The sequence below is a fragment of the Cibotium barometz genome, chromosome 5, assembly GCF_041138505.1.
Source record: "Cibotium barometz isolate CiBa-2024 chromosome 5, ASM4113850v1, whole genome shotgun sequence".
In the NCBI taxonomy this organism is placed as follows: Eukaryota; Viridiplantae; Streptophyta; class Polypodiopsida; order Cyatheales; family Cibotiaceae; genus Cibotium; species Cibotium barometz.
In genome coordinates, this window is record NC_141050.1 from 21310915 (window position 1) to 21338369 (window position 27455).

The 27455-nt window shown below is 45.2% G+C and overlaps 1 protein-coding gene across 3 annotated transcripts in view; it reads left to right on the top strand.

The window, feature by feature from the left end:
• The window catches only part of SOS1 (sodium proton exchanger, putative (NHX7) (SOS1)), a 264488-nt gene that overhangs the window by 12944 nt on the left and 224089 nt on the right, over positions 1–27455 (top strand). For all 3 annotated transcript variants that reach the window (XM_086798112.1, XM_086798111.1, XM_086798113.1), the window contains exons 3-4: positions 18374–18424; positions 18532–18623. In XM_086798112.1, the coding sequence (XP_086654238.1) occupies positions 18374–18424; positions 18532–18623 (143 nt within the window). The remainder of the gene's footprint in view (positions 1–18373; positions 18425–18531; positions 18624–27455) is intronic.

A 27455-nucleotide genomic window follows, 5' to 3' on the forward strand; every position in this document is an offset into this window, starting at 1 on the left:
CGTGATGGAAGCCTCCAAAACAATCCCCAACAGCCGGTATTCTTCATGGGCAGCCTTCAAGAGAGAGAGAAAGAGAGTAGCCATCATAAGGGCAGCTTGTAATGGTGGTAGAGGCTAGTGTGTAGCAAGAGAGCTGTCAAATCCCCACCGGATCTCCCCGTGATCGTTCCTGGTACGAGACTCGAATCCTGCAAACAAACAAACAAACAAGGGGGTTCAAGTCTGACTCACCTCCCAACCATGACATCCGTGGGCAAGCCCACAGTCTTGGCTGTCCCCACCGAGCCACGAGCTGAGCTAACTAGGTTGACGTATTGACCAATCTCCTCCTCGCGACGTCCCATACCGCCACGAAGCTACCCTCGCGGGCCTCGAGATTGCTGCCGGCCTCGGCTGCGTAAAGCAGGTGCACGTCTACACTAGATCCAAGCTCCAAGACCATAGAGCTCTCACAAACTCGCGAGACTCTCTATATGACTAATGACTAACCTTGGCTACCCTTTTATAGGCCCTTGGCCGGTCATCGGGCGTCCACACTTGGGCGTCCGCCCGTTCATACTTGGGTGCCCGTCCGTTAGTCTATCCCTAACTCAGCTCGCCAATCAGCCTGCCTAGCTCCAAGCTTCCCCAAACCTCGAAGCTAGTCTTGCATGCGTGTAGCACACGGTAGATACACACTGTGCACATGACATACTCCCCTTCCTCTAAGAGCTCACTCTTGAGCTCACTAAAAAGCCAGGGTAATCTCTCTGAAGAGTAGTCAATGTCTCCCATGTAGCGTCCTCCTCAACACGATCCTTCCACTTGATCTTGTATTCCGTGATAAGCGTATTACGCAATCTTCTTTCACGAAAGCCAAGAATCTTTTCAGGTTCGTGCGGAACAAATGTCATGTCCTCGACATCTATAATTTCTTGAGGAGTAATTAACTGGTCTGTTCCACCTAGTACTTAAGTCTACTGACATGAAATACAGGATGAACTTTCACATGAGAAGGCAAATCCAATTCATATGCAACTGAACCAATCCTTCGTGTAATACGAAATGGTCCACAGTATCTAGGGGATAATTTCGGAGATCGACCTGCCCGTAAAGTCTCGGAATCTTTCGGAACTCGCAAATATACCATCGTTCCTTCAGAGAACTCTCTGGGTGAACGATGTCTATTAGAATAAAACCTGTCTCGGTCTTGAGCACTTCTAATAGATTCTTTCGCAACTTGTAACATTTCCTGCATATCTTGCAAAAAATGCATCATGCTGAAGTCCTGAGAATCCTACTGTAACAGGTGATCTAGGTTAAAAAACCATACATAAGCATGAAAGGACTAAAACCTGTACTCGTATGCTTAGTACTGTTATATGCAAATTCTAACATAGGAAGATAATCCTCCCATGAACTTTGTCTTTTGGATACATATGCTCGAAGCATATCCTCCAAAATCTGATTCACTCTTTCAGTCTGGCCATCAGATTGAGGATGATCTAAGGAACTCAAATTCAAAGTTGTTTTCAACTTCTCAAAAACAAGTTTCCAAAAATCACTCGTAAACTTAGAGTCCCTATCACTGACTATCTCATGCGGTAACCTGTACAGTCTAAACAATTGCTCGATAAACTGCCGTGCTAATTGCGTAGCTGTAATAGTCTTCTGGGTCGGTAAAAATCTAGCCATTTTTGTCAAGCGATCTACCACAACCCAAATAGAATCGTGGCCTTGATGTGTTCTTGGCAATCCGGTACTAAAATCCATGGAAATACTTTTCCATTTATTACCTAGGATTTGCAAAGGATGCAACAACCCAGCTTGTCTAAAGCGTTCAGCTTTATTTGCCTGACAAATTTGACACTTGAGAACATAATCTTCTACATACCCTTTCATCTTTGGCCAATAAAAAGTGTGTTTTACTAACGATAGCGTCCTGTGTACCCCAAGGTGTCCAGCAGAAGGGGCGTCATGACACTCCTTAAGAATCTTGGACCTAATGTCCGGGATCTGTGGTACACAAATTTTGTCATTACGGAATAGTAAACCATTCCGAATCATTGACTAGCGTCCTGCAGCTTGACTGGTAGACTGCTCAGTCATTGTGTCGTGGTCAATCATTGAGCTCCCGTCCTGGATCTTCTGCCAAAATGGACCAAAATAACTATCAGTTCTGCAAAGCCCTCTCAATGACTGAAATAAGTCGGTAGAAATCTCGGTGAATGACAAAGAATTCACCTCTCTAATTCGACTAAGCGCATCTGCAACACTATTCATGGACCCTTTCCGATAACGGATCTCAAAATCAAAATCTTGCATTAATTCAGCCCAACGAGCTTTCCTTCCTCTCAAATCATCCGCATCACACACATACTTGATTGACTGATGATCAGTCAATACCACAAACTTGGAGCCATATAAATAATGTCTCCAAACCTTGAGAGCATGAATCATAGGATAAAGCTCTTTCTCAAGGGTTGGCCAACGAGATTGAGTGTCGTCTAGCTTTTTACTTTCAAAAGCAACCGGGCTACCATCTTGAAATAGAGCAGCCCCGATGGCATAGTCACTGGCATTAGTTTCAAGAACATAAGGCCAACTAGGATCGGGTAATGCTAAGATAGGTGCTTCCTTGACTTTATCTTTCAAAAGTCTGAAGGCCATATCCAAATCGTTATTCCAAGTGATAGGTTGATTTAACTTACGTCCACGACCTTTCAATAAGTCGGTCGTCGGTAGTGTTAGCTGAGAGTATTCCCGCACAGATTTTCGAAGAAAAACAACAAAACCGAGAAAAGAACGAAGTTGTTTCATTGTTCGCGGTATAGGCCAGTCCAGAACCTTTTGAACTCGGTCATAGTCAATGCTCAATCCATCTATAGTGATCTTGTGTCCCAAGTAAATGATGTCTGTCATAAAAAACTCACATTTACTTAACTTAGCATATAGTCGATTCTGTCTTAAAATAGATAAGACAATCGTGAGGTGTCTAACATGATCCTCAAGAGTACGACTATATATCAAAATATCATCTAGAAACACCACCACAAATTTCCTCAAATGTTCACGAAAAAGATCGTTCATCATTTGCTGGAAAGTGGTTGGAGCATTGGTTAACCCAAAAGGTAATACGAGAAACTCGTAATGGCCATACCTAGTCCGAAAGGCGGTTCTTTCGACATGCCTCTCATGAATACGTATCTGGTGATAGCCAGTACGTAAATCTATCTTCGTGAAATATTTCGCTCCTGCTAACCGGTCAATCAGGTCATCTGATCTAGGGAGAGGATAACGGTTCTGAATGGTCAGCTTGTTCAATCTCTTGTAATCTATACACATTCTCCAGGTGTTGTCCTTCTTTCTCCTAAGCAACACAGGTGCACCCCAAGGTGATTTACTCGGACGGATCTGGCCCATCCTCAAATAATCTTCGAGTTGTTTAGCCAACTCATCTTCCTCAGCTTGGCTCATTCTGTAAGGTGGAAGGATTGGTCCGAAGACTTTCCTTCAGTCGTGTTAGCCAGAGGTGCGGAGAACTTTCGTTTATGCTTGTTCCCTTGCTTGGTAACGGGTTTCGACTTGGAAGAGACCATCGTATCATCATAGATACGAGCTGAATGAATGGCTTCGTCCAATGTTTTGCATTTGTTATTTTTAACTTGTAAACGGTATGAGTATGGTAAACCAGCTACGAAGAACCCCAAAACAGTAGTGGGATCCATCTTTGTAGCTTTCATCTGCAAGTCTCTAAACTTCTGGAGGTAGACCTCATAAGTGAGGTGCTGCGAGGTCATGGTCAAAGCTGAAAACCGGGCAACAACATCATAATCATCCTCTTTCTTGAGGAATTCCTTCTTGAAGACGTCTTCGAATTGTGCCCAAGTTGTTGGCTTAAGATTGAGTTCCTTCCACCAAAGCAAAGCTTTACCGGAGAGGAAACCTACTGCTAACTGGATCTTTTTTCCATCATCATATGGATGAAACTGAAAATGGACTATGTAGCCAAGTGTCCACGATCTCCTTGGTACGCTGCTTTTGCTCGCCCCCGAACGGTTCCGGAGTAATGTTGGGGCCTAAAGCAGAGGCCAAGGTATCCATACCCGATAGAGTAGAGAGGGTAGTGGTCAAGAGAGCGATGGAGTTTTGCAAAGCTTGCATCTGGGCTGCGATTTGTGCCTGACGTTCCGACGAAGAAGCTTCGAGAGCTACTTTGAACTCTTGGAAATCTGATTTTGACACATAATCGTCAAAAAGATCGGCATCGGTATCTTCCGTAGCCGGCAAGCCTTCGCGTTCGACAAGGGGCTCCAACTCCGATTCTTGGATCGACATCGTGAAGAGGGTAAGTGGAGAGAAAATTCGATCTTTGCACAATAAAAGTGTAAGGAAACTTGAGAGCTTGAGAGCTTGAAAACTTGAGAGATGTGTGGCAAGAAGCCCACTTAAGGGGTTTATATTCTATCCCCAAAAGCTACTTGAGCTTTTGCTTTTGTGTTTTTTTAAATAAATAAATAAATAAATATATATATATATATATATGGATATATATATTCTGTTTTCTTAAAAAAAAAACACACCTTTAAAGCATAAAGTTTTAAAACCCCTCTTATTAGGTTTAGCCAAAAAAAAAACGAAAGCAAGGTAGCATAGTTTTAGTTTTTTTTTCTTTTTTTTAAATAAGAAAGCTAAAAAAACCTTACTGATGGCTTGCTTTTTGAATTTCTCCAGCGCCCGCTTGTCTGCCACACATGCGCTGCGTGTATCCGCCTGCGTATGCCTGCGCGCGAGTCCGGTTGCTACCTGGCCGTGTTGCCTGTGCATAAGGGCCCGGCTGCAAACGTGTACTACACACCTGCGCGCACGGACAGGAGCGCTGCCTGCTTGCCTGTGTACCACCTGTCGATTGCGCACGTGAGCCGCCTGTAGCGTTTCTGCGCACGAAGGGAATTTGTCCCTGCGATCAACTGGCTGGCGCTGCCGCCAGCGCACCTGTCTTGCACACGATTGTATGCCTGCGTATCAACCGGCCTGCGCTCACTTGGCTGAGCGAAAGCAGTCGCCTGTCTACGTACAGATGCCTGCAAACAGCCGCCCTGCGTATATCTACGTGTGATGAGATTCTTCACACATAGAACAGCGCAATAAGCATACAAGCGCAATTTCTCTCTCTCTCTCTCTCTCTCTCTCTCTCTCTCTCTCTCTCGTTCAATCCAAAAGCAAACGAACATGCTTTTTTTTTCTGTTTTCTCTCTGCTGAAACTGTTTATACAGTTCAAAACCATCTTTCCTCTTCTTTGCAAAGAAATCAACCCTTTCTAGACCACAATCGCTATCATCACGGGTTCTTATGATGAAAAAAACAACATACTGAATCCGAAAAACAGCAGTATGCACAGAAAAAACAGCAAGCTTTTTTGAACACATACCTTTCTTCGACCTCATCTTCTCTACCTACCGACTTGCTCGTTCACGAGGCATGCTCTGATACCACTGTCAAATCCCCACCGGATCTCCGCGTGATCGTTCCTGGTACGAGACTCGAATCCTGCAAACAAACAAACAAACAAGGGGGTGCAGGCCTGACTCACCTCCCAACCATGACAGCCGTGGGCAAGCCCATAGTCTTGGCTGTCCCCACCAGCCATGAGCTGAGCTAACTAGGTTGACGTACCGACCAATCTCCTCCTTGCGACGTCCCATACCGCCACGAAGCTACCCTCGCGGGCCTCGAGATTGCTGCGGCCTCGGCTGCATAAAGCAGGTGCACGTCTGCACTAGATCCAGGCTCCAAGACCATAGAGCTTTCACAAACTCGCGAGACTCTCTATATGACTAATGACTAACCTTGGCCACCCTTTTATAGGCTTTTGGCCGGTCATCGGGTGTCCACACTTGGGCGCCCGCCCATCCATACTTGGGGGCCCGCCCGTTAGTCTATCCCTAACTCAGCTCGCCAATCAGCCTGCCTAGCTCCAAGCTTCCCCAAACCTTGAAGCTAGTCTTGCGTGCGTGTAGCACACGGTAGATACACACTGTGCACATGACAAGAGCCTCCTCAAATGAAGAGAGAGGCCTCCTAGGAGCTAAAATGGCAAGAGAAGGCTATAATGACAAGTGTGAGGCCACTTGTCTCACTTTGATCCACTTTCTTGCCACATGTCCCAATCTAAGAGATGGGTTCTCCCATAATCTTTATCTCTAAAAATATCCCAACTGGTAGCCCATTTGTCATAGGTACTTTGTGAACTCTTGGTATCTGCCCAATTCCAGACGTAATGACGCGAACAAAATTTCCATCGGAGTCGGGCCAAAAATAGCAACTCTCCTAAATTTTAGGAGTGTGATCCTTTCTATTCCTGGATAATCCCCCATTCCCAAAGCTTGTTCTTTCCAAATATTTGGACGTCCTAGAGTCCACCAAACCCTTTTCATACTGAAAAACATCTTTCTGGCCTTTTTTAAACAATTGACCGCAACTGTGATAGCTCCCTTGTGGGAAAGCAAGGTTGTTCTCATCCAAAAGGATGAGCCCGGATCTAGTCATACTAGAGTCCTCGAATGAAGGCCATCTAGCCATAAACGACGACTATATGCTAGTTAACTCCCAGGTGGACATCTATCACACTCTGCAGAGAAAGAGTTGGGCTCAAGTCACATGTCAAAGTTACTGATCATATCAATACTTATTGATTACATCAATACTACTCACTGATAACATCAGTGAAGGATAACAACGACTATATACCAGTTAACTTCCAGGTGGACATCTATCACACTCTAGAGAGAAAGAGCTGGGCTCAAGTCACATGTCAAAGTTACTGATCATATTAGCACTCACTGATCACATCAATGAAGGATAACATTGGTTGTGGAGCCTCTCGGAGTATTACCCAGTCTCATGCAAGCCTTGCTTGAGTGGAACTGTCAGGTCAATATCCAGTCTCATAACCATATACCCTAGCCACTTCGCAAGGGAAATAGTATAATAAATAAATGTCTTGGGTTTTATCTAAACCCTTGAAGACATCCTTCCCAACTTCTTGAAAGTTGTCCACATTTTTAAGCTTCAAGCCATATATCCAAGATATAAGCATGTCCCATCAAGTGGGCGAGACGAGATAGTCTCAAAAATCCAATATAATTGAAAGAATCCATGTCCCAAATAAATGGGCGAGACTAAATAAGTCTCCATAATATCAATATTAAAATTATATCCTAAAATAAATGGGTGAGACAAAATAGTCCCATAAGTCTAGATCATAATCATGTTTCTCTGTCCATACACCAAATCGAATCCAACTCCAAGGAGCAGTTACTCATTCCCCAATCCCAGTGATGTCAAACGCATGCTACTCTCCACTGGGTTCCATGCTACAAGGTGTCAGTCCACATAACCCTTGGCGTAGACATAAGTCCCCTGCCAACCAGGCGTCATGTCCACTCTACCACTTGCACTCCGTGTTGGTGCTCTGACCACATACCTTGGAGGAGAGGTGGACTCAACTGTGTAACATAAGACAAGAATCAGTCACACAGGCATAGATATCCTGGTGCTCCATAGGCATTTCGGCCACCAATAGTTTTACACGCATTTCGGCCCGCCAATAGAAATCCTTGATCCATGAGATAGCCATGAGTTCCATAAGTCCAATGCATCCTAAATAAAAGAAGCCAAAAACATAATCCATCCCAATAAAGGGAGCCATAAACAATGTTTCCCTGAAACCATCTCAAGGCAACAACAACACACTATTCTCCTTTTACAGGCATACAAGTGTTAATCAACATCAAAAGTACTTCGTAATAAGTAGCAAAAGCACCATGCTTTGATACCAATGAAACTCGCGGTGCCCGGGGGACTAGGGTCTTTGACACACTTGTTGATACCATCATCGCATATTAAAACATTTAAACATGGCCACATCCTTAACACATATCCATCATCACTTTGCATAAAACATAAAAGATGGATAAAACATCCACAAACGTTGAAAGTAGAGCTTGCACATGTGACACCGCATAGAGGCCGGAATGGGCCGACCCCCCCCTTGGAGTATTTGATTACCCAAGGAGAATAATATCATGTACAAGCTTTGAGGGCCTTACTCTCCCCACGGGAGATGCCAGATTATCCATATACAACCATCGTTGGACCAAACACACGGGCTATCATCAAAAGAAGCCCCTAAATACCATGAATGTGTGTAAACCACCTCTTCCCGTGAGGGTACTGATCTCACCCATCACTACGGTTCTTCAAGATGCCATATGTAAAAAACTCAGCTGAAGCAAATAATATACCATATACATCACCATGAAGTCGATCAGCACCATGGGCAACCAAAACAAGTTAGGACAGCACCAATAGAGCTGGTACAGAAGCTACAGAATTTGAAACATTAGGTACAGTCCTCCACTTAGCCGATACAAATGTACAATGGCTGGTACAACAGGTACAGTGGCTGGTACAGTAGCTACAGAATTTGAAACAATAGGTACAATCCTCCACTCAGCCGGTACATGTACAATGGTTGGTACAGCAGGTACAATGGCTGGTATGGCAATTATAGTGGTTGGTACAGTAGGTACAACAAGTACAAGGGCTGGTACAAGAAGTACAGTTGCTAGAAATCATAATAAAATGATCAAATACCCTCCTTGCCTTCAATATTTTGTCGTGATGGAAGCCTCCAAAACAGTCCCGCCTTCAAGAGAGAGAGAGAGAGCAGCTATCATTAGGGCAGCTTGTAATTGTGGTCCATTTGTCATCATAGGTACTTTGTCAACTCTTGGTATCTGCTCAATTCCAAACGTAATGACGCGAACATAATTTCCATCGGAGTCGGGGCCAAAAATAGCAACTCTCCTAAATTTTAGGAGTGTGATCCTTTCTATTCCTGGATAATCCCCCATTCCCAAAGCTTGTTCTTTCCGAATATTTGGACGTCCTAGAGTCCACCAAACCCCTTTCATACTGAAAATGTCTAGGTTGGTGATAGAAGTCCCATTCCCTGTGTGGTTCATATCAAAGTTTGGAGAATCAACTTCTGGTGAGAAGAATTGGTCCTCCGGGAGTGCGGGTAGATGATCCATGCTGTGTGCTCTAGAGGTCTTCAATCCTTTTGCTCATGATAGCTTTGATACCATGTGAGGGCAAAAGGACGAAAGGACCAGATGTACGAGAGATCAGAGCAAAACAACAGAGCATGAAATATGTGAGTGAGTCTATATATAATGGTTAGTGAACATATGTACAAGAGCCCTCTGATGTGAGGTGACTGTGTAGAAAGACCAGTGCAGAAGCAGAGATGATGTTGGAGCTGACGCACGGTTGATGATGAAGGCTTGCGTCAATGTGAGAGGCAAAGAACTCCGAGAGGTGGTCGGTGTCGAAGGCTCACGTCGGTGGATGCAGAGGCACTCCAAGGTGGTAGTGGCAGCGGAAGATGAGGTGATGTAGGCTCTGGTGACAAGGGTGCTGCTGTACCTGAGGTGGTAGATGAAGAGCAGAGAGGGCTGCCGTCCCGAGTGGTGTAGTGGTGCAAGCTCTGATGACAAGGGTGCTTGACGGGTGCAGGCTTTGGTGACAAGGGTGCTGCGTACCTAAAGGGTGTAGGCTTTGGTGGCAAGGGTACTGCGTACTTGAAGGGTGGTGAGGAGCAGATAGGGCTGCCTCGAGTGGTGCAAGCTCTGGTGACAAGGGTGCTGCGTACTTGAAGGTTGTCGATGGTGAAGATAAGCAGAGAGTGGGCTGCCATCCCGAATCCCGATGGGGTGATGTAGCAGAGAGTGGGCTGCTGTCCCGATGGTGAGAGCTGAGTAAAAACGCTGAAGTGCTCTATGTAGCAGATATGGCTGCTGTCCCATGAGCTGTGGTAAAATGCTGATGGTATGGTGATATAAACGCTGATGAAGTGCTGCTGTAAGCACTGATGATATGCTGATGTAAACGCTGATGTAAGCGCTGATGATATGCTGATGTAAACGCTGATGTAAGCGCTGAATGTATAGAGAGGGCTGCTGTCCCACGGTGTGGCCTGTAGCAGAGAGTGGGCTGCTGTCCCGAGATGTGGCCAGATGAAAAACTCTGAGGTGCTGTCCTGTAAGGCGATGATGATGAAGCAATGTGGTGTAGAGCCCGGCAGAAGCAGCATCAGCAGCAGATGGTACTGGATATGTGCAATGATGTGGTACACTTGACGAATGATGAGGCAAAGCTATATATACTTTGTGTGACTGCTGGTCGGCCAGCAGCAAAGACACACAAAATCCCAAATAAAACCAAAAAACCCAGAAAATCCCCTTTTTAGGGCTGGACATGATGCTGTTTTCACACAGTTTATACAGCTTCTCTGTCTCTACACTTCTGCGTTTTCTTTCTCACAGCAGTTGTCTCATTTCTGCTGTGCATTCCTACATGGTATGAGAGCCCCAGGTGCCTTGAAGCTTGGAGACATTGAGAGCTTGAAGGTTTGCTGTTTTTTGATGCTAATTGGAGAATTTCTGGGCTGTTCAGGACTTGGAGAAACAGGTAGAAGGCGGCCATCATTGTTGGACAGCCACCTTGCATAGTGTTTGCAGCCTCTTCTTCATTTTTTTTCCCACCCACGCTCCCTTCACAAGACCTTGTGAACCCTTGAGATTGCAGATTTGCTTGAGATGGTTGAGAAGCATGTGAAGATCCCACCTCCCGACATTCTCGGTGGACCGGTAGTTGGATGGGACCAATTATGGCATATGGAAGGTAATGATGGAGTTTGTCCTAGAGTCTTATGATTTGGTTGATTTCATCGTGGTTGGAGTTCTATGGTCAGAGTTGGAGGAGGGTGAGCTTTTACCTTATACTAGGAAAGAGCGGGAGGCTCCGGCACAGTTGTGGCATCGTATCAATGTCCGTGTGCGTTTTTTCATCTTCCTTAATTGCACACCCCAAGTGATTAATCACATCAAACACATGACGTTGGCCCGAGGGATTTGGCAGCACTTGGCTTCTTTGTATAATAGGGTATCACCCATGAAGCGGATTTCTTTGGAAGTGTAGATGCAAGTGATGAATCCTGCAAAGTCTTCGACAATGTAGGAGCACATCAACAAACACTAGGCTCTTCAACAGGAGGTTCTTTAGGCTGGGAAGGAGATATCTTCAGAGGATATGGCCATCACTTTGCTGTCTCATCTCATCCCTCAGTATTCAACTTTCTATTCTTCTTTGATCACCAGTGGGAGGCTTAGCACAAGGAGCTTGTGCCGATGGTTTTGGATCAAGAAGAGCGGTTTACGAACCCTCCACAGGGCGGAGGTTTTGAGGCTTTGACTGGCCAGTGGTTGAAAGGCCGCAACAACAACAACAAGAGCAAAGGGAATTCTTCACCGGCGAAGTCTTCTGAGAAGAAGCCCGACTCAGAGCGTGATGCTTTGAAGGCCGAGCGGACTTGTAACCATTGTGGCTAGAAGGGTCACTATTGGAGGAAGTGTCCTCAGCGGAGTACCGAGAAAAGTGCTGATTCTTTAGCTATGTAGCTGCAAAGACTTTAACTTTTGTGCAATTGGAGATTATGGACACAGATGCTTCATCTTCCTTGAGCAGGGAGGCAGTTGGTCTCACTGCCCTGGATACTCGGGAGTGGATTCTCGATAGCGGTGCTTCCAGGCACGACTCCTTCGGGCACGACTCCTTCCCTAGAGTTATTACAGGATCTTCGACGCGGAAGACGGGTCACATCTTCATTGGTGACAAATCCACTATCTTGATTCATAGTGAGGGCAAGCTGGAGATTATTCTCGATGGCAAAGGGGGGAAGCATTCCTTCCGGGTTCTTTATGTCCCATCCCTTGGTTTTCATCTTTTGTCAGTGTATGAGGTTTGCAAGGCTGGCATATGGGTGGAGTTTAATGAGCATTTTGTTGCTCTCCGGGACAAAGCAATAGACGAGGTTGTTTGGGAAGGCGGAGTGGAGAATGGGATCTACAAACTCTCAGCACTCTCTTCTCTGACAGGTACTCAGCTTGGTGATTTGTGGCATTTCCGTTTTGGCCACTTGAATGTGGATGCACTGCGGCGGGCTTTCCGGGACCAGATGGTGGATGGCTTGCCAGATGTTGGCAGTAGGCAGGGACACTGTAGTTTTTGCATTTGTGGTAAGCAGCACAGGGAGTCTTTTCCGAAGTAGGCTACTAGGCGGGCTTCGAAACCTTTGGAGTTGGGACACTGTAGTTTTTGCATTTGTGGTAAGTAGCACAGGGAGTCTTTTCCGAAGCAGGCTACTAGGTGGGCTTTGAAACCTTTGGAGTTGGTACACACTGACTTGTGTGGACCTATGCAAATCCCATCTTTGGGAGGTTCCTTGTACTTCATGTTCCTTGTGGATGATTGTAGTAGGTTTACATGGGGTTATTTTCTTTCCTAGAAGGACCAAGCCTTTGCTCGGTTCAAGGAGTGGCATGGTATGGTGGAGAAGGAGTCTGGATTGCAGGTGAAGACTCTTCGAGTTGACAAAGGAGGGGAGTTCTCTTCTAATGCTTTTGTGCGGTTCTGTGTGGAGCATGGCATCAAGCGGGAGCTGGCCAGTACAGGATCGTCTTTTGAGAATGGAGTAGTTGAGCATAAGAACCGGATTGTGGTGGAGATGGCAAGGACGATGCTGGAGCATGGTGATCTTCCTCGTCCACTTTGGGGAGAGGCTGTGGCTACGGCTGTCTATACCCTCAACTGGTCTCCGATGACTTCAGTACCTAAGATGACTCCATATGAGGCTTGTTTTGGCAAGAAACCAGATGTCTCCCATTTCCGTGTTTTTGGGAGTGATGTTCACATTCCAAAGAAGCAAAGGGGGAAGCTTGACTTGAAGTCCCAGAAGCTTGTATTTGTGGGATATAACTCTCTTTCCAAAGGCTATAGGTTGTATGACCCAGAGCAGAAGGAGATTATTGTCAGCAGGGATGTTGTCTTTGATGAGCATGTTTCAGCTTCCACTGTTGATGAGCCACCACTTCTTGGAGAACCATATGAGTATGAGGATGATTCCCAAGTTATGGTTGCAGCTAGCCAGCCTCAGTCGTAGAGGTTGTGCCCGAGGTTGTAGATGAGCCCTAGCAGTAGGAGGAGGCTCCGCGTTCTGTTCGAGTACCAAAGTGGTTGTTGGACACCATTCGGGAGTCAAGTATTACGGAGTATCCCTCCGAGTGGACCACAGAGGATGGACCTCGAAGATCGCATAGAGTTCGTGATAAAACTCAATCAGAGGAGCTGTTACAGGTGAACTATGCTTTGATGTCTCGTATCATTCGGGACAAAGAGCCCACTTCCGTTAAGGAAGCTCTTTCCCAGGACACTTGGAGGAAAGCCATGCAAGTGGAACTTGAAGCCATTGAGAAGAATAACACTTGGGAGTTGGTCCGCGGCCGTCAAACGGTCAGTCATTGGTGTCAAGTGGGTCTATAAGACCATATACGTTTGATGGGTGACTGGACAAGCACAAGGCTAAACTTGTGGCTAAGGACTATGCTCAATGGCCTGGCATTGACTATGAGGACACCTTTGCACCGACAGCGAGGATGACCACGATTCGGACAATTCTTGCCCTTGCCTCTTCCCAACGGTGGCTGGTGTATCAGATGGATGTAAAATCTACATTCCTTAATGGTGACTTGCAGGAGGAGGTGTATGTTGAGCAACCTCCAGGCTTTGAGGTTCCGGGATCAAAAGGGATGGTTTACAGGTTACGGAAGGCCTTGTATGGCTCTTAGGGCTTGGAATCAAAAGATTGATTCCTTCTTTCTACGAAGGGATTCCAGAGACCAGTTTGTAGATCTGAACTTGTATCTCTTTCGGGAACGTGGTATGGTCGCCTTGATTATCCTTTATGTGGATGATCTTATTCTCATTGGCGGTCATGTGGAGCACATAGCTGTGATGAAGGCTGCCTTGTCAAAGGAGTTTGCGATCACGGATTTAGGCTTACTCCATTTCTTTTTGGGATTGGAGATTCGGCAAACCTAGAGGGGCTTCTTTGTTTCTCAACAACAGTATGTTCATGAGTTGTTACAGGCCTTTGGGATGGAGAACTGCAAGCCAAATACTTCACCGATGGACCTGAACACCAAACTTACGGTTAATTATCCTTCTAAGCAGGTCGATACCTCCTTGTATCGGAAGCTTGTTGGTTCATTGATTTGGCTGCTGAACACCAGATTGGACTTGGGGCTGTTGAGCTCATTCATGTAGTCACCTTTGAAGACTCATTGAGACGTAGGATTGCGGATCTTGCGGTATCTGTAGGGTACGAAGGATCTTGGACTCTTCTATGTTACTGGAGGGGGAACGAAGGACCGAGTCAGATTCCAAGGTTGGAGTGACTTAGATTGGGGAGGAGGTCCACACACGCGGAGATCTACATCAGGCTACGGATTTACCCTTGGCTCAGGAGCTATTTCTTGGAGCAGCAAGAGGTAGCCAACTACTTCCCTTAGTGCTAGGCTTCATTATGGCCGAGTCTGCCTTGCATCTCCGGAGGTTTGACAGAAACTCAGTACCAAGGGCTTTGTGTGAATATATGCTCTTATGTGTGTGTGTGGAGTGCATGTGTGAGAGCATATCTTGATACAGAGTTCTACACCCACTATTGGGCACTGATGACGTTAGTGGGGATGTCGTGGTATCTAGTCCATACTATGCATAATGGACTTGATAGTTATATAGTCTTGTGGGTCGACTACCATGAGTATATAACATGCACGCTCCTAAAAGGTGAATTTGGGCATGTTCCTGGATTCATCCAGGTATATATAAGTCTCCTACCAACCAGGCATCATGTCCACATGACCCTTGATGCACACATAAATCTCCTGCCAACTAGGCGTCGGTTCACATGATCCTTGGAGTAGACATGATGCACTGTGGACATGGATAACCTTATCATTAGTCGTGTATTGGGCAACGTTTGAGGGGATATTGAAGGGCAGATTTAGAGCCTATTTTGTAGCCCGATAGGCTCATGAAGTGCCCAAGACATACACCCATGTATAGGACACATTTTGGGCACAATTTGGACACAAAAGATGACTTTTTGGGACGAAGTTTTGTGGACTGAAAAGGCAAAACTGACTGGATTATGAGTTTTCCTCTTCTCCCTATAAATAGCCAAGCTCTCATTTGTACATAGCATCTAATCCCCCTTTGGGATTAGGTCATAGGTAGTCAGTAGAAGGTCTAAGTCAACCTTTTGGTCAGGCCAAAGGCCTCAAAAGTTGTACAGACATCATCATCTTTTTGTACCATATAATACATTGAACACACATCTCATCTCTCTCTCTTCTCTCTTTGTCTAATCATCATTGAAGTTTGCATCATTGTTTGTTATCGGGCTTAGGGCTTAGGATCAAGTCTAGCAGGGCTTCCAAGTTCCGCGCATGCAACAAACTAGGTGTCATGTCCACATGACCCTTTGGCATAGACATAAGTCCCTTGCCAACCTTGAACCAAGTGTCATGTCCACTCTACCACTTGCACTCCATGTTGGTATTTTGATCACACCTTGGAGGAGAGGTGGGCTCAAGTGTGTAACATAAGATAAGGATCACTCACAAGCATAGATATCTTGGTGCTCCATAAACATTTCTACCACATAGTTTTAGTGGCATTTCAGCCGCCAATAGAAATCCATAGAAAAATCCTCAATCCATGAGTTGCCAAGTGCTCCATGAATCCAATACATCCCAGTGAATGGAGCCATAAATCCATATGATAATCATGTACACCATAGATACTAGGCTTTTCAACTATTGAAAATGTTTCTCTGAAACCAATTCACCCTTCTCCTTGTATACACATAAGTACTTACCCAAAATGCATATTTGCTATGAGTTCGGAAGAGATTCATATGGGCTTCGATAGAAATAACCCAAATACCAATAAATAGGTCCGGGCACAAAAGCAATCTGTGCTTCCAAAATAGATTACACAAATTCACATATCCATAAGCCAAACATTCTTTTGTTGTATTGATAGAATAATTGTATGCCAAGGCACTCTAGCTTTTGTATCCAAAGTGCCATTTGAGCTAGCCCACAAAGAATTTCGTATCAACCGTCAAAGTTGAGAGATGGGAGAGCGTGAAAGGCACCAACAAGAAGCGGCTTGCCAAGCTATTGCCAAGAGAACTTGCTTAACTACCATGGTCCTGCTAGCCAAAGAAAGTTTAGCTAAACTCCAAAAAGCCAACTTTCTCCTAATAGAGAAGATCACTGGAACAAACAATTGGGCTGTCGATATGTCAAGGCCAACCTAGAAACCTAAATAGCGAGCAGTCTGCGTGCGACCAATCCAAGTGAATCCCCACTGTTGACCCCGAGTAGGAGAAGCTAGAGGATCGGTAAGGAAACCCGAAGATTTGTTCCAGTTGATCTTTGCTCTTGTTGCCAAGCAAAAAGTATCAAGAACAACTTGCACGTGCTCCAAGACCCGCGCATTATCCTCTACATACAGAGCTGTATCATCGGCATACTCTGCATCTAGGAGACCCTGAGGTAAATCCCAAGGTAACCTCATGGCCTCGGTAAAGAACAAAAACAAGTAAGGAGCAAGAGCTTATCCTTGTCTCACAGATTGCTGCAAGTGAAAAGAATCACCCATACGGCCTCCAATAGTCACTCTGCTAGCACAACGATAAAGGCCCGACACCCCCATAATCCACTCCTGTGGAAAGCCAAGCTTGCCAAGAGTGCCCTCCAAGAAAGACCAGTCCACTTTGTCGTATGCTTTCTCGAAATCCAACAATAAAATGGCTAGAGGTTGCTTGCTCTGCTGAGCCCATTATGGAGGCCTCAAGGAAGGTGAAGATATTGTCCAAGATGCTCCTATCTTGGACAAAGCTTGTTTGAGTGTCATGAATAAGTTCTGGGAGGAATGGGTGAAGTTTGTTTTAAATCAACTTTGCCAACCCCTTATAGGTGGTCGACAATAAAGTGATCGGTTGCCACTGTCGCAATTCCAGCTTGTCACCCCCTTTAGGAAGGAGACAAATCGAGCGGGATGTCATGCTCTGTGACATCCTGCGAGAGTAGAAAATCCTCTGAAAGGCCAAAAGAAGAGGGCTCTCTAGTCACTCCCAAAAGGAGAGAAAGAAGGCTCAAGAGAGACCATCCGCACCTGCACAAGTGTGTGCACTCTGTGATACAAAAGTGGCTGCGAACTCCATTTTTGTGAAAGGACCCATCTCCTCCTTGACCACCTTGGGAGTGCAACTCCAGACTCTTTGTCTAGCGAATTCGACCTTTGGAGAATCTGCCTCAGCATAGAACAAGGTAGAGTAGAACTTAGTGGCCACCTCCAAAACCTCATCTGGTGCTGTACGGACTGAGCCCAAAAGCCCTAAGTTGATGTCGACAAGGCTGCGGTCCATGAGTCCTTACAAACTCTTTGTTCATTCGATCCGCCTTGCGGGCCCAGAATGAGGTAGAAGAGCGAAACTGAAACTCAGATCTGCTCTCAAGTATGGCACTCAAAGCTGCTCTGGCACGGACCTTGTCATCCTTGATAGAAGGAACACCAGGATACTGCTGCTGAAGTCGCTGGATAGAGGCTAGAGACCCCCTAATAGCTCTTTCCTCCTCTTGCATACTCCTCCTGCATGCCTCTGCCATCTCCTGCAAATGCAGGCTCGATTTGACCAAGGTTTTGGCCCACCCTCTCCGCCACATCCTCTGTATCTGTCCAATCTCTATCCCAAAGCAGTCTAATGGCATCCTTGACCACCCTGTGTTGGAATAAACTATCAGGGATCCTACAAGGCTGCCCTGGGGCTGACACAGAGGGAGGGTCAAAATACCCAATTGATAGGCATAAAATCTCCTAATTTGTGCAAATCATGAAGAGACCAGAAAAAGCCCCAATTGTTTTTGGCTGCCCACAATTGTCCAGACTTGCATCTGCTGACCAGGTGATGTGTGCTGCAATGTTGAGATGATGGTTTCTCTCTTGCTTACCCCATTATGTGACTTTTTCTTAATTTTTGACCTAGAATCTAGTGGATAGTTTTGTGCATGAGGGAAGTAATATATTTCCTTCCTTGGCTGGTAGCTCATGGCATTCTCTCCGCTTATTTCAGGGCTGACTCCAGTTATTTTTTATTTAATATTGTTTAGCCCTAGTCCAGTCATGTCATTAATTATCTCATGTTGTAGTGACAATAGAGCTATTGGGGCCTTCGTTGGCAGTGAGTCTTTGAGATGCCTTAGTTGTGCTAGCATGCTATATGTGCTTGCATGATATAGCCTTGCTCTAGTGACCTAACTCTCATGGCATTTAGTTGAGTCCGTGTTTCTGCAAGAGTTTGAGACAACAAACGAAATTGAAATGTTGATTTGCTTACCTTTATTTTCTAAAAAACAGAGTATGGAACAAGCAGCACGCTCGGTGCTTTAGGACAAAGTATCAGACTTTGTAAGGATCAATCCCTTCTCCATTTTTTGGCACAGTATGCATAATAATGAGAGTGAATTGGCTTGTTCAAAAAATCTTTTTTTTTTTGGTTTTTTTAAATGGTGCAGGGTCTGATATTAGTCCGAGCTTGATCTTATTTGTGTTTCTTCCTTCTCTTCTTTTTGAGAGCTCGTTTGCCATGGAGGTACATCAAATTAAGGTGGGATATACCTCTGTTCTTTTTTCTTTTTAAAATTTTGAAATTTCTTCCTTGAAAAGAAAGTAAAGCCACACATAATGTTTTAGCTTTTTATGCGTGTGCGTATTGTTTGAATTGTGGTGCATAAAAACACATGATATCATGAAAAAGAGACTAGATTTATGGGTTAGTTTTCAAGATGATTTAGAGAATCTGATTTTTGTGGCAAAAAATAACATCTTTTTTCTTGCGGGAAAAAGTAGTTATGGCCTCAAAAGTCATAACATGACTGGAGTGAATTTGGATTCTAGGTTTATACCTAGGTTGGCCTAAGATGGGATGCATATGGAATAAGTGACTGATTAATGTGAAAATCTATAATTAGTCTTAAGGGCGGTTATTGGCAAGGGTTAATATGAAAAGCTATAATAGTTATATTTATAATTAATTGTACTTTTTAGCCCAAGCCTGCATAAGTGAGTTATTGGCTCATAAGTTCACAATCCACTAGCGAGGCCTTTCTAGGGGATGAAGACCCAAGGAAGGCTTTGGCTGTGGCGCTAGCAAGACACATGGATGGGTGCGCTGTGGTGGTATGGGATGCCAAGGTTTGCATGGTTGCAATATTAGTCTAGCCTCTAGCGTGGGGGTGATCCAGATGGAGCCGTTCGCACCATATCTATGCTGGTTTGTATATGTGATTTGTCTTGTAGAAGCTCCTTGGGAGATAAGGGGCTTATTCAATTGGTATCAAAGCCGCTCGAGCACTTCATGTTTGTAAGGTTCATCCTTGATAGCAAATGCCTAGAGAGTGCAGCCACACAATAGTGAGGAGAAGAGGGAGAGATGATAATGAACAAGAGGATCAGCACAAGATTATGGGGATTTGTGGGAGTACAAGATGTAGTGGAAAGCATGAATTCATTATACAAGGAGGTCCTTTTTATAGGAGAGACCTCATTACATATTCTAAGCATATGCTAGATGTGATGCCACCCACATATGCTAAATAAGATTCCACCACATATTCTAAGTATGATGCCACCACATATGCCAAATATGATGCCACCACATATGTCTTTTAAGAGGCTGCTCCTACACAAGAGACTTATACAAACTAGCGGTCGTTCACACACATTGGAACTGCTTTATTTAAGGCTTACATTCAGTGCTAGTTTACTCAACCACCTAGCACTTGTTTATTCCCGCATTAATCACTATTAATATTTAACAATCCTCAGGTATGAATTTCATTGTTGTTGAAAATTGAACATTTGATTCATGCATGGAGAAAGATGCTTTTTGGTCGTACAAAAGGTCTGGCTGTAAGGCATGGGGCTGGTTGCCCACTCCATAGATGGCGTAACCACTAAAGCAAAAAAAAAGTGCAAATGCATTAAAAAAAAGACACAAGCGATACTTAAAATAAAGAAAAACAGACAAAAATGATAATCTCTATTTAAGGGGGAAAAAAGGATTTCGTAACCTTAATTTGGGTCAAGTCTGAATCGATAATCGCACTGAAAAAAATAAAAAGCAAATGTGCTTTTGCCACCGCCTAAAATGTGTAACGGGAATATTTCTCTACCCCACTGATTATGGTTGGAGCTCTTCTCCCCTCTTGTCCATGATTGTCTTGCCTGTAGTGGGAGATTTCGTGCCTTCTTCAAGCTTTCTTCAAGTATTTTGAGCTTGGGATGGACAACATGGACCATCATCTCAAGACCAATGTGAAAATGTAGTTTTGGGTGGAGGGGGACAATATTGCTAATCCATCATCTCAAGGACAATGTGAAAATGTAGTTTTGGATGGAGGGGGACAAGTCAATGTGCAAGGCCAAAGCATTGGTGCACTGCCTAGCAGTTGACCTAAAGGGGTGATGATAATGGTGGCGGTCCCACTCACCCTTGAGCAATTCTTAGCATACATGAATCAAATGCCCTATTCTCTAGTATTCATCCATTGAGGCTGAATACTGAGCTCCCTATGAAGCTATTTGGTTTGGAAGAATATTGAGAAACATCGAAAGACCTGGTGTTTTTCTTTAGAGAGAAAACGATTTCATTCATGAAAGTATGAGAGTAATGAAATAGAACTTATGTATTGTCCAACTGATAAGTAAATAATAAAATTCATGACAAAATTTCTTTGTAAAATCAAGTAAGAGGAATTCGCATCTGTGCTTGGAGTAAAAGAATAATCGAGGGGGAGTACTGAAATATTTATGATGAGTTGGTGGATTGTTGTTGGGTATTGGGAGTTTCTTGTGTGTGAATATTCCCTACGATGCAACCACGTGTACGAGAGATAAAGATAGAGAGAGAGAAGGGGGAGAGAAAGATGGGAATAGGGGATTTACACGGTACACCACTCTGAGCGGGGAACAGGCCCCGCCCCCTCTTCAGGAATTTATTTCAGGAACAATCCACGGGCTTTTCCAAGCCAGGACCAATACAACAAATGAATACAATATCAAACAAAGGTGTCGATGTCGATATCGGGCCGAGGTCGATGTCGAGGCACAAGATAACTGATGCCGAGCTCACCACGAGGATGACCCACAAGAGGCTTACACCGGGCTAGTATGGAAATCCAATGAATCCAACTGATGTATCCAAATATCCACAATAGCTGTTTGTTCTCAATCCAATCCGGGCAAGATAATCCCAAAAGCTTCACACGAAGATGGGAGTGTATCTCCACAAGGAAGTCCCCTTTTACGTAGAGGTTCAGGGAAGTTGACAGTGGTAAATCCTTTTAAGTGAGGTTTAAACCTGGTGGTTGGTACTGGCACCAACAAGGTTTAAAAATAATAAACTTATACAGGGCTGCTTCTTCTCTGGACAGAGGCGGAACCGTTCTCTGAATAGTGCAGAGGCAGTGGTCAAGGTGCAGGCGATGCTCAAAATGAGACGATAGAGAGGCACAAAGCAGAGAACTGCTGAGAAGGGAGCTGCTGTGGTACAGGCGCTGTTACAAGGCGGAGATGGCACTGGTGACACACTGAGTGGAGGCAGCACAGAGGAGCACGTTAACAGGGCAGAAGTAGCGCTGGCGATGCATGGGCAGAAGTGGCGTCTTCAGTGGTGACAGGCGGTACTGCTGGACAGAGGCTGCACTGCTCTCAAGGTGCGCAGCCTGGTTCGTCAAGGTGCACACGGGCAGCAGCTGAATGCGCATGTGCATTGGAGCAGCAGGGTGGAGGCACAACCAGGTAGGAGGCGACGCTGTTGCAGGTGGCGATGGTGTTGCTGAACAGAGGCAGGTGCTGTAGGAGGCGCTGCTGGACAGAACGCTGCAGGCGGCGGCTGATTTTGTTTGGCCATGAAGACTGGTCAGCAGCAAAGGCGGCTGGTGGCGATTGGCGGCGCACAGAGATGGAAGGCGGCAGATGGAGGTGCAGGTGGCACAGCTTACGGAAAGGGGTGCAGAGCTGATGGTACACAACTAAAGGTGGCGGCGCTGTAGGTGATGGCGCAAGGTGGTGGAGAGGATGATAAGTCTCCAGAAGCTCTCCTTCGAGTTCTTCACGAATCTTCTATGAACCTCCAAGAGTTCTTCTATGATCCACCAAGAGGGTGCATGGTCCTTTAAATACTTAAGGGAATGTTTTTACCATGCTTTTGCTTTATTCCCAGCTTTTGTTTTATTCCCGCGCTTTTGCTTTGACTCCTTGCTTTTGCTTTAAAAATAGTCAAAGTTCTTGATTTATGCTTTTACAACTTCAGGGCCTTGCTTTTTGCCCTTGGAGCTGCTTTTTGAAAAAGCGGCTATAGCTTTTTGACTCAGTTTGATGTGCTCTTTCCAATGGCGCCCTTAGCTTTTTGGTCAACAAAGTTTGACTTTTGCTTTTTGACCCGGACGAGTGCTTTTTCCAATTCCAATTTTAGGAACCTTGTTTCCATGTGTCCATCATCTTGTCCATGTATCCAGGCATGACTTTTGCCTCATGTTATTGGCTGTGGTGTTATCATACATGCTAGAGTACAATGGATTATGGTTATGCAGGAGAGGGACACTTGACATATGAAACATCATTCTCGATGGTGACCAAATTTTGTAAGCATGTGGGGGGGGGGAGGGGAGGGGGGGGGGGGGGACGATGTTCCATATGTCAAGTAGCGCCTCCAGTGCACATTTTTCAAGCCTCCTAGTGCGCTTGCAAAGTTTGGTCACCATCGGACGATGTTTCATATGTCAAGTATTGGCAACTGCATGCTTGGGTTACCTTGATGGTTGCTGACGGTTGTATGATAGCCTTACTGCTGCCGGTTGGGTGTCCATGCCTCCAATATGATGCTGATGCTAATGATGATGGTGATGGTCCTAAATGCTGTCCTGACTCCTAATCAGGGAATATGCTGTTCAAACTGAGGATTAGCCATGGCACGAGTGTGCACATGACGTCTCCTCTTGCTAAACTTGACGACGGGGTGGATACTATGTCATCCTTCCTCCGTAGATTACCAACTTTGACTTTGACCTTCTACTACTGACTTTGACACTTTGTTTGAACACCTTCCACTTCTGATCTCCATTTCCAAGTCTTGCTGAAGAACTGAGCATCTGTTCTTGTTGTCCCCATGCCTTCTATCCCTTTCCCTTAACACAGTGGTGGGTCACCTGCCAGAACTGATCATGCCTGTTGCTAGGCCTTTGGAATTGATCTGAGAGCTAATGATGTACCGATTTTGAGTACATATCCCAGAGAATGCTTTCCTCTAGCTTTGCGTGTTGCAGACCACTCCATATGCTACCTTAGCTGCATTCTTCTGATGGATCTGTGCACCTCCTTGGGACTATACTTAGTTGTTGACTTGAATGCTTTGATACCAATGTTGCATGCGCGGAAGCCTTGCTGTACTGATCCACAGGCCTAAGCTTGATTAAGAATAAGATACTGATTTAACATGATTAATATAGGAGAGAAAAGAAGAGAGAGATAGTTGATGTTAGGGTTTTCTTGTATTATATGGTACAAAAAGGTGACTGAATGTATGGTACAAAAAGGTTTTTGGGTTAGTGATTCACCGAGAGTTGATTGGGGTGTAGAGCTTGGTTTTACTTGGATCAGCAGAGGATGCATTGCTAGATATTTGGGATGCCAAGTTGGGATTGATATTTCTCCTGCACAATAGTTTGCTCCGGTACCTAGAGTATCCGGAAGAAGCTCCTCCATTGGAGCTCTAGAAGATTAGATTTAGCTTCCAGAGCTTTGCTTGCCTCAGCTTGGTTTATTGCCTCTTGTTGGTGCTTCTCTCGTGCGTGCATTGGCCAATTGCGGGGATTGATCTGCAATTTTCTTTGGTCGGGTTTGGATGGCACCTCAGACACTCGTGCCAGGGTAGCTTGGCTGACAGTTATTCAGCCCAAACGAGAGGGGGGCTTGAATATTATCGATCTGGATGTTCAGTGCAGGGCGTTGCTTTGCAAACTTGTGGTGAGAGGTTTCCTACCAGGCACTGAGCCTTGGAAGGATATTTTCTTGTCTCAGATTTCCGGATGTACACCCAGGGTCGAGAGAGACTGGATGCCCAGCACACGTTTTTTGTTCACAGAGGCTGATATCAGGGCACCATCTTTCTCTCTTATTGCAGCCATTGTCAGAGCATGGAGAAGCTTGAGATCTTAAAGCACTATAAACTTTCCAACAGGTGATAAATGATATATTAGGAAAATGCATGGTGGTTTTCTTAGATGATATTTTGATATACATTAAAACTTTGGTTGAGCATGAGAATCATCTTAAAGAGGTTCTAGGAAGGCTTAGGAAGGATCTAAAAGGTTTTGGAATGGCCACTTCAGTCAAGCAGTTAAGATCTTTCTTAGGTCTCATGGTATTTCTTCAAAAATTTATCAAGGATTATTCGAAGTTGACAGTGTCTTTTACCAACCTTCTTAAAGGTAAAAATAAGAAGTCTAATTGTTCGATTGAGTGGAATAAGAAGCTACATGAAACTTTCGATACTTTGAAATATAAAGTTTGAGATGCTTATATGTTAGCCTTACCAGATCCTAGCAGGCCTTACATTATTGAGACTGATGCTAGTGATTTTGTGGTAGGCCCAGCTTTATTCCAAGATGGGAAGCATGTGGCCTTCGAGAGTAAGAAACTCAACAATGCACAGACTAAGTACCCAATTCAGGATAAAGAGTTGTATACAATAATTTATGCTTTAAAGGAATGGAGACAGTATCTCTACGGGTCTCAGTTTATGGTCTTGACAAATCACCAGTCTTTGTAGTTCATTTGTGATCAACTGGACTTAAAGTATAGAAAGGCCAGATGGGTTGAGTTAATGCATGACTTTGATTTCATGATTAAATATAGAAAATGTAGCTTGAATAGCATTGCTGATGCGTTGAGTCGAATTGGCAAAGTTAATGAACTTAGCTTCATTCGTAACAAAGGCTTCCTAGGTCTTTGGATGAGACTGACCGACAACCTATTATGTGGAACGAGCTCATTAGGGATGAGGCTGGTCGGCCACTTGGTGCATCTCGTTATATGCAGTGGTCAGGATGGGAGAGATGTGCATACATAATTCTTGCTTGAAAGACCTTTAAGAGTCTTCCGAAGGATCGGAGAGGTGCATCCATTCAGCATCTTAGGGGCTCTCGCATTCGTATTGATCAGATTGATGCAGCTATTTCGCATGAGTGGCTTTCTGGGACCTTTCATGGAGACTATCATCTCGTTATATGCAGTGGTCAGGATGGGAGAGATGTGCATACACAGTTCTTGCTTGAAAGACCTTTAAGAGTCTTCCGGAGGATCGGAGAGCTGCATCCACTCAGCATCTTAGGGACTCTCGCATTCGTATTGATCAGATTGATGCAGCTATTCCGCATGAGTGGCTTTCTAGGGCCTTTCATGGAGACTATCATCCGAGTTGGTTGGGAGTTTTTTCGAGGATAGGCATAGGAGGAGATCATCCCAGATATTATGCTTAGTCCAGTGAGGATTGTTGGTCGTTCGGGGAAGCATTGGTTCGTCGACCCTTCTCCTCAGATAGTGACTCATGGCTCTTGGGTGTTTGTGGTTATATGGTGGCAGTCCTATCAGATATCTTCAGTGGGATCCAGGAGAGTGGGAGTGGATTGATGTCACCAATTGGCCGACCATTTGGTCCATCTCCAGTTTTTGTGTCTCATTCACTTGAGGCCAGGCCAGTGTCTCATGTGAAGAGGCCAGTATTTTTGCTGACATGGACGGGAGCCAGACTAGTGCCACCCGTGTGTTAGCAGGATGGTGTCGTATGGACGGGAGCCAGACTGGTGCCACCCGTGTATGACCTGGACTGTGTTCGACCCATGGGATTGTCACGCCATGGAAGAACCAGTATTCGTGCCGTGTCTTACCTATGGGACTGTCACTCCATAGGGAGGCTCGTGCCTGGAACTGTGTCTTACCTATGGGACTATCACTCCATAGGAAGACCAGGATTTATGTTTTACGTCGTGCCATTTTTGTGCCGACAGATATTTTGTACTTGTTCCATGAACGGGAGATATGTCCATGATACTATTTGCACATGCACTCATGTTCTGCATGTTTGAAACTGTTTTCGCATGACTTGTATTTTTGTGTTTGCTTGCTTGACGTGTTACTTACTGAGCGGGGACGCCTGCCAGTGAGTTGTGAAGTTTGCTCTGTCTTCTGACGAGTTTTGGTGCATGTGAACAGGTGGTAAGTATATTGCACATGTTAGTTTAATACTTTAATCTCTAACCTTTTGATTTATAAGGTTATATGTGGGCACCCACTTAGGGGCCACGGTGGGGAGCCACACTTAAGTGTGTGTGTGTGGGGGTGGGTGCATGGTCACCTACCCACACCCCCTTGGAACTGGCCACCCATATTCTGTTCTTCTACAGTCGGCTGCTCCTCCACGTCTCTTCCTCCTGCAGGCGCCAGTGTACTATCCTCTGCTGGTGGCTGTACCCTCTGCTGTGGGCTGCGCTGATTGTCCAGTGGGCTGCCCACCACACAAGCAGGCAGCTGCGTAGGCTGCAGCCAGGTACTATATCTCCTACAGGCGCTGCTTCTTCTGTCTACTGCGGGCGCCTCCATCTCCTCTCAACGGGGCGGCTGTGTGCTGTGTGTCCTCTCCAACTGTGCGCTATAGGCCGGTGACTGCAAGCTGCCATCCCTTCTCCACTGTAGCGTGGCAACCATACAGGCTGTGTGTCACCTCCATACAGCAACTACTTCTCTCGACATGCTGTGTCTCGGTGTCCCTCTCAAGTAGCTGCACACAGACACCATGGGTATTGGATATCCATATGCCATCTCAAGTAAGTGAACTTTCAGATTTAAGTAAAGTATTTTGTGATAAATCTGATAAGGAACTCTCTCCACGGTAACACCCGTTCGGTGCCGGGTAGTCCAAACTATTGGAGAACCTCGGTCCAAAGGTGCTGAGATCGGGAGAGCCAGGCGTTAGTACGAGAGCGCCTGTTTGTGCATGGTCTTGGAACACCAGTGGGGCGCTCTCCGTGGAGTCCATTGAAAGCACATGACCGTAGAGATTGGACCACGCTAGTGGTCGTTCTGCTTCGAATATCTACTTCGAGCCAATTTGTTTGGTACTGTATTCATCTTGTACATGGACATCATCTGGTTCTTGGAACCCATGGAGCATTGTATTTGTTAAATACTCCCAATAAATATATCATATATTGAGGGGGGGGGTCGGCCCGTTCCGGCCCCAGTGCTGGTGTCCATTTATTTCATTTCATTTCAATTTCAAGTTGTAATTAAGTTGTCCATTTCAAATTGTGGTATTAAGTTGTGCTATTACGCGTGTGGGTGTCCAACGGAGTCTTTCCCACTTGACAGGATCGGTTTC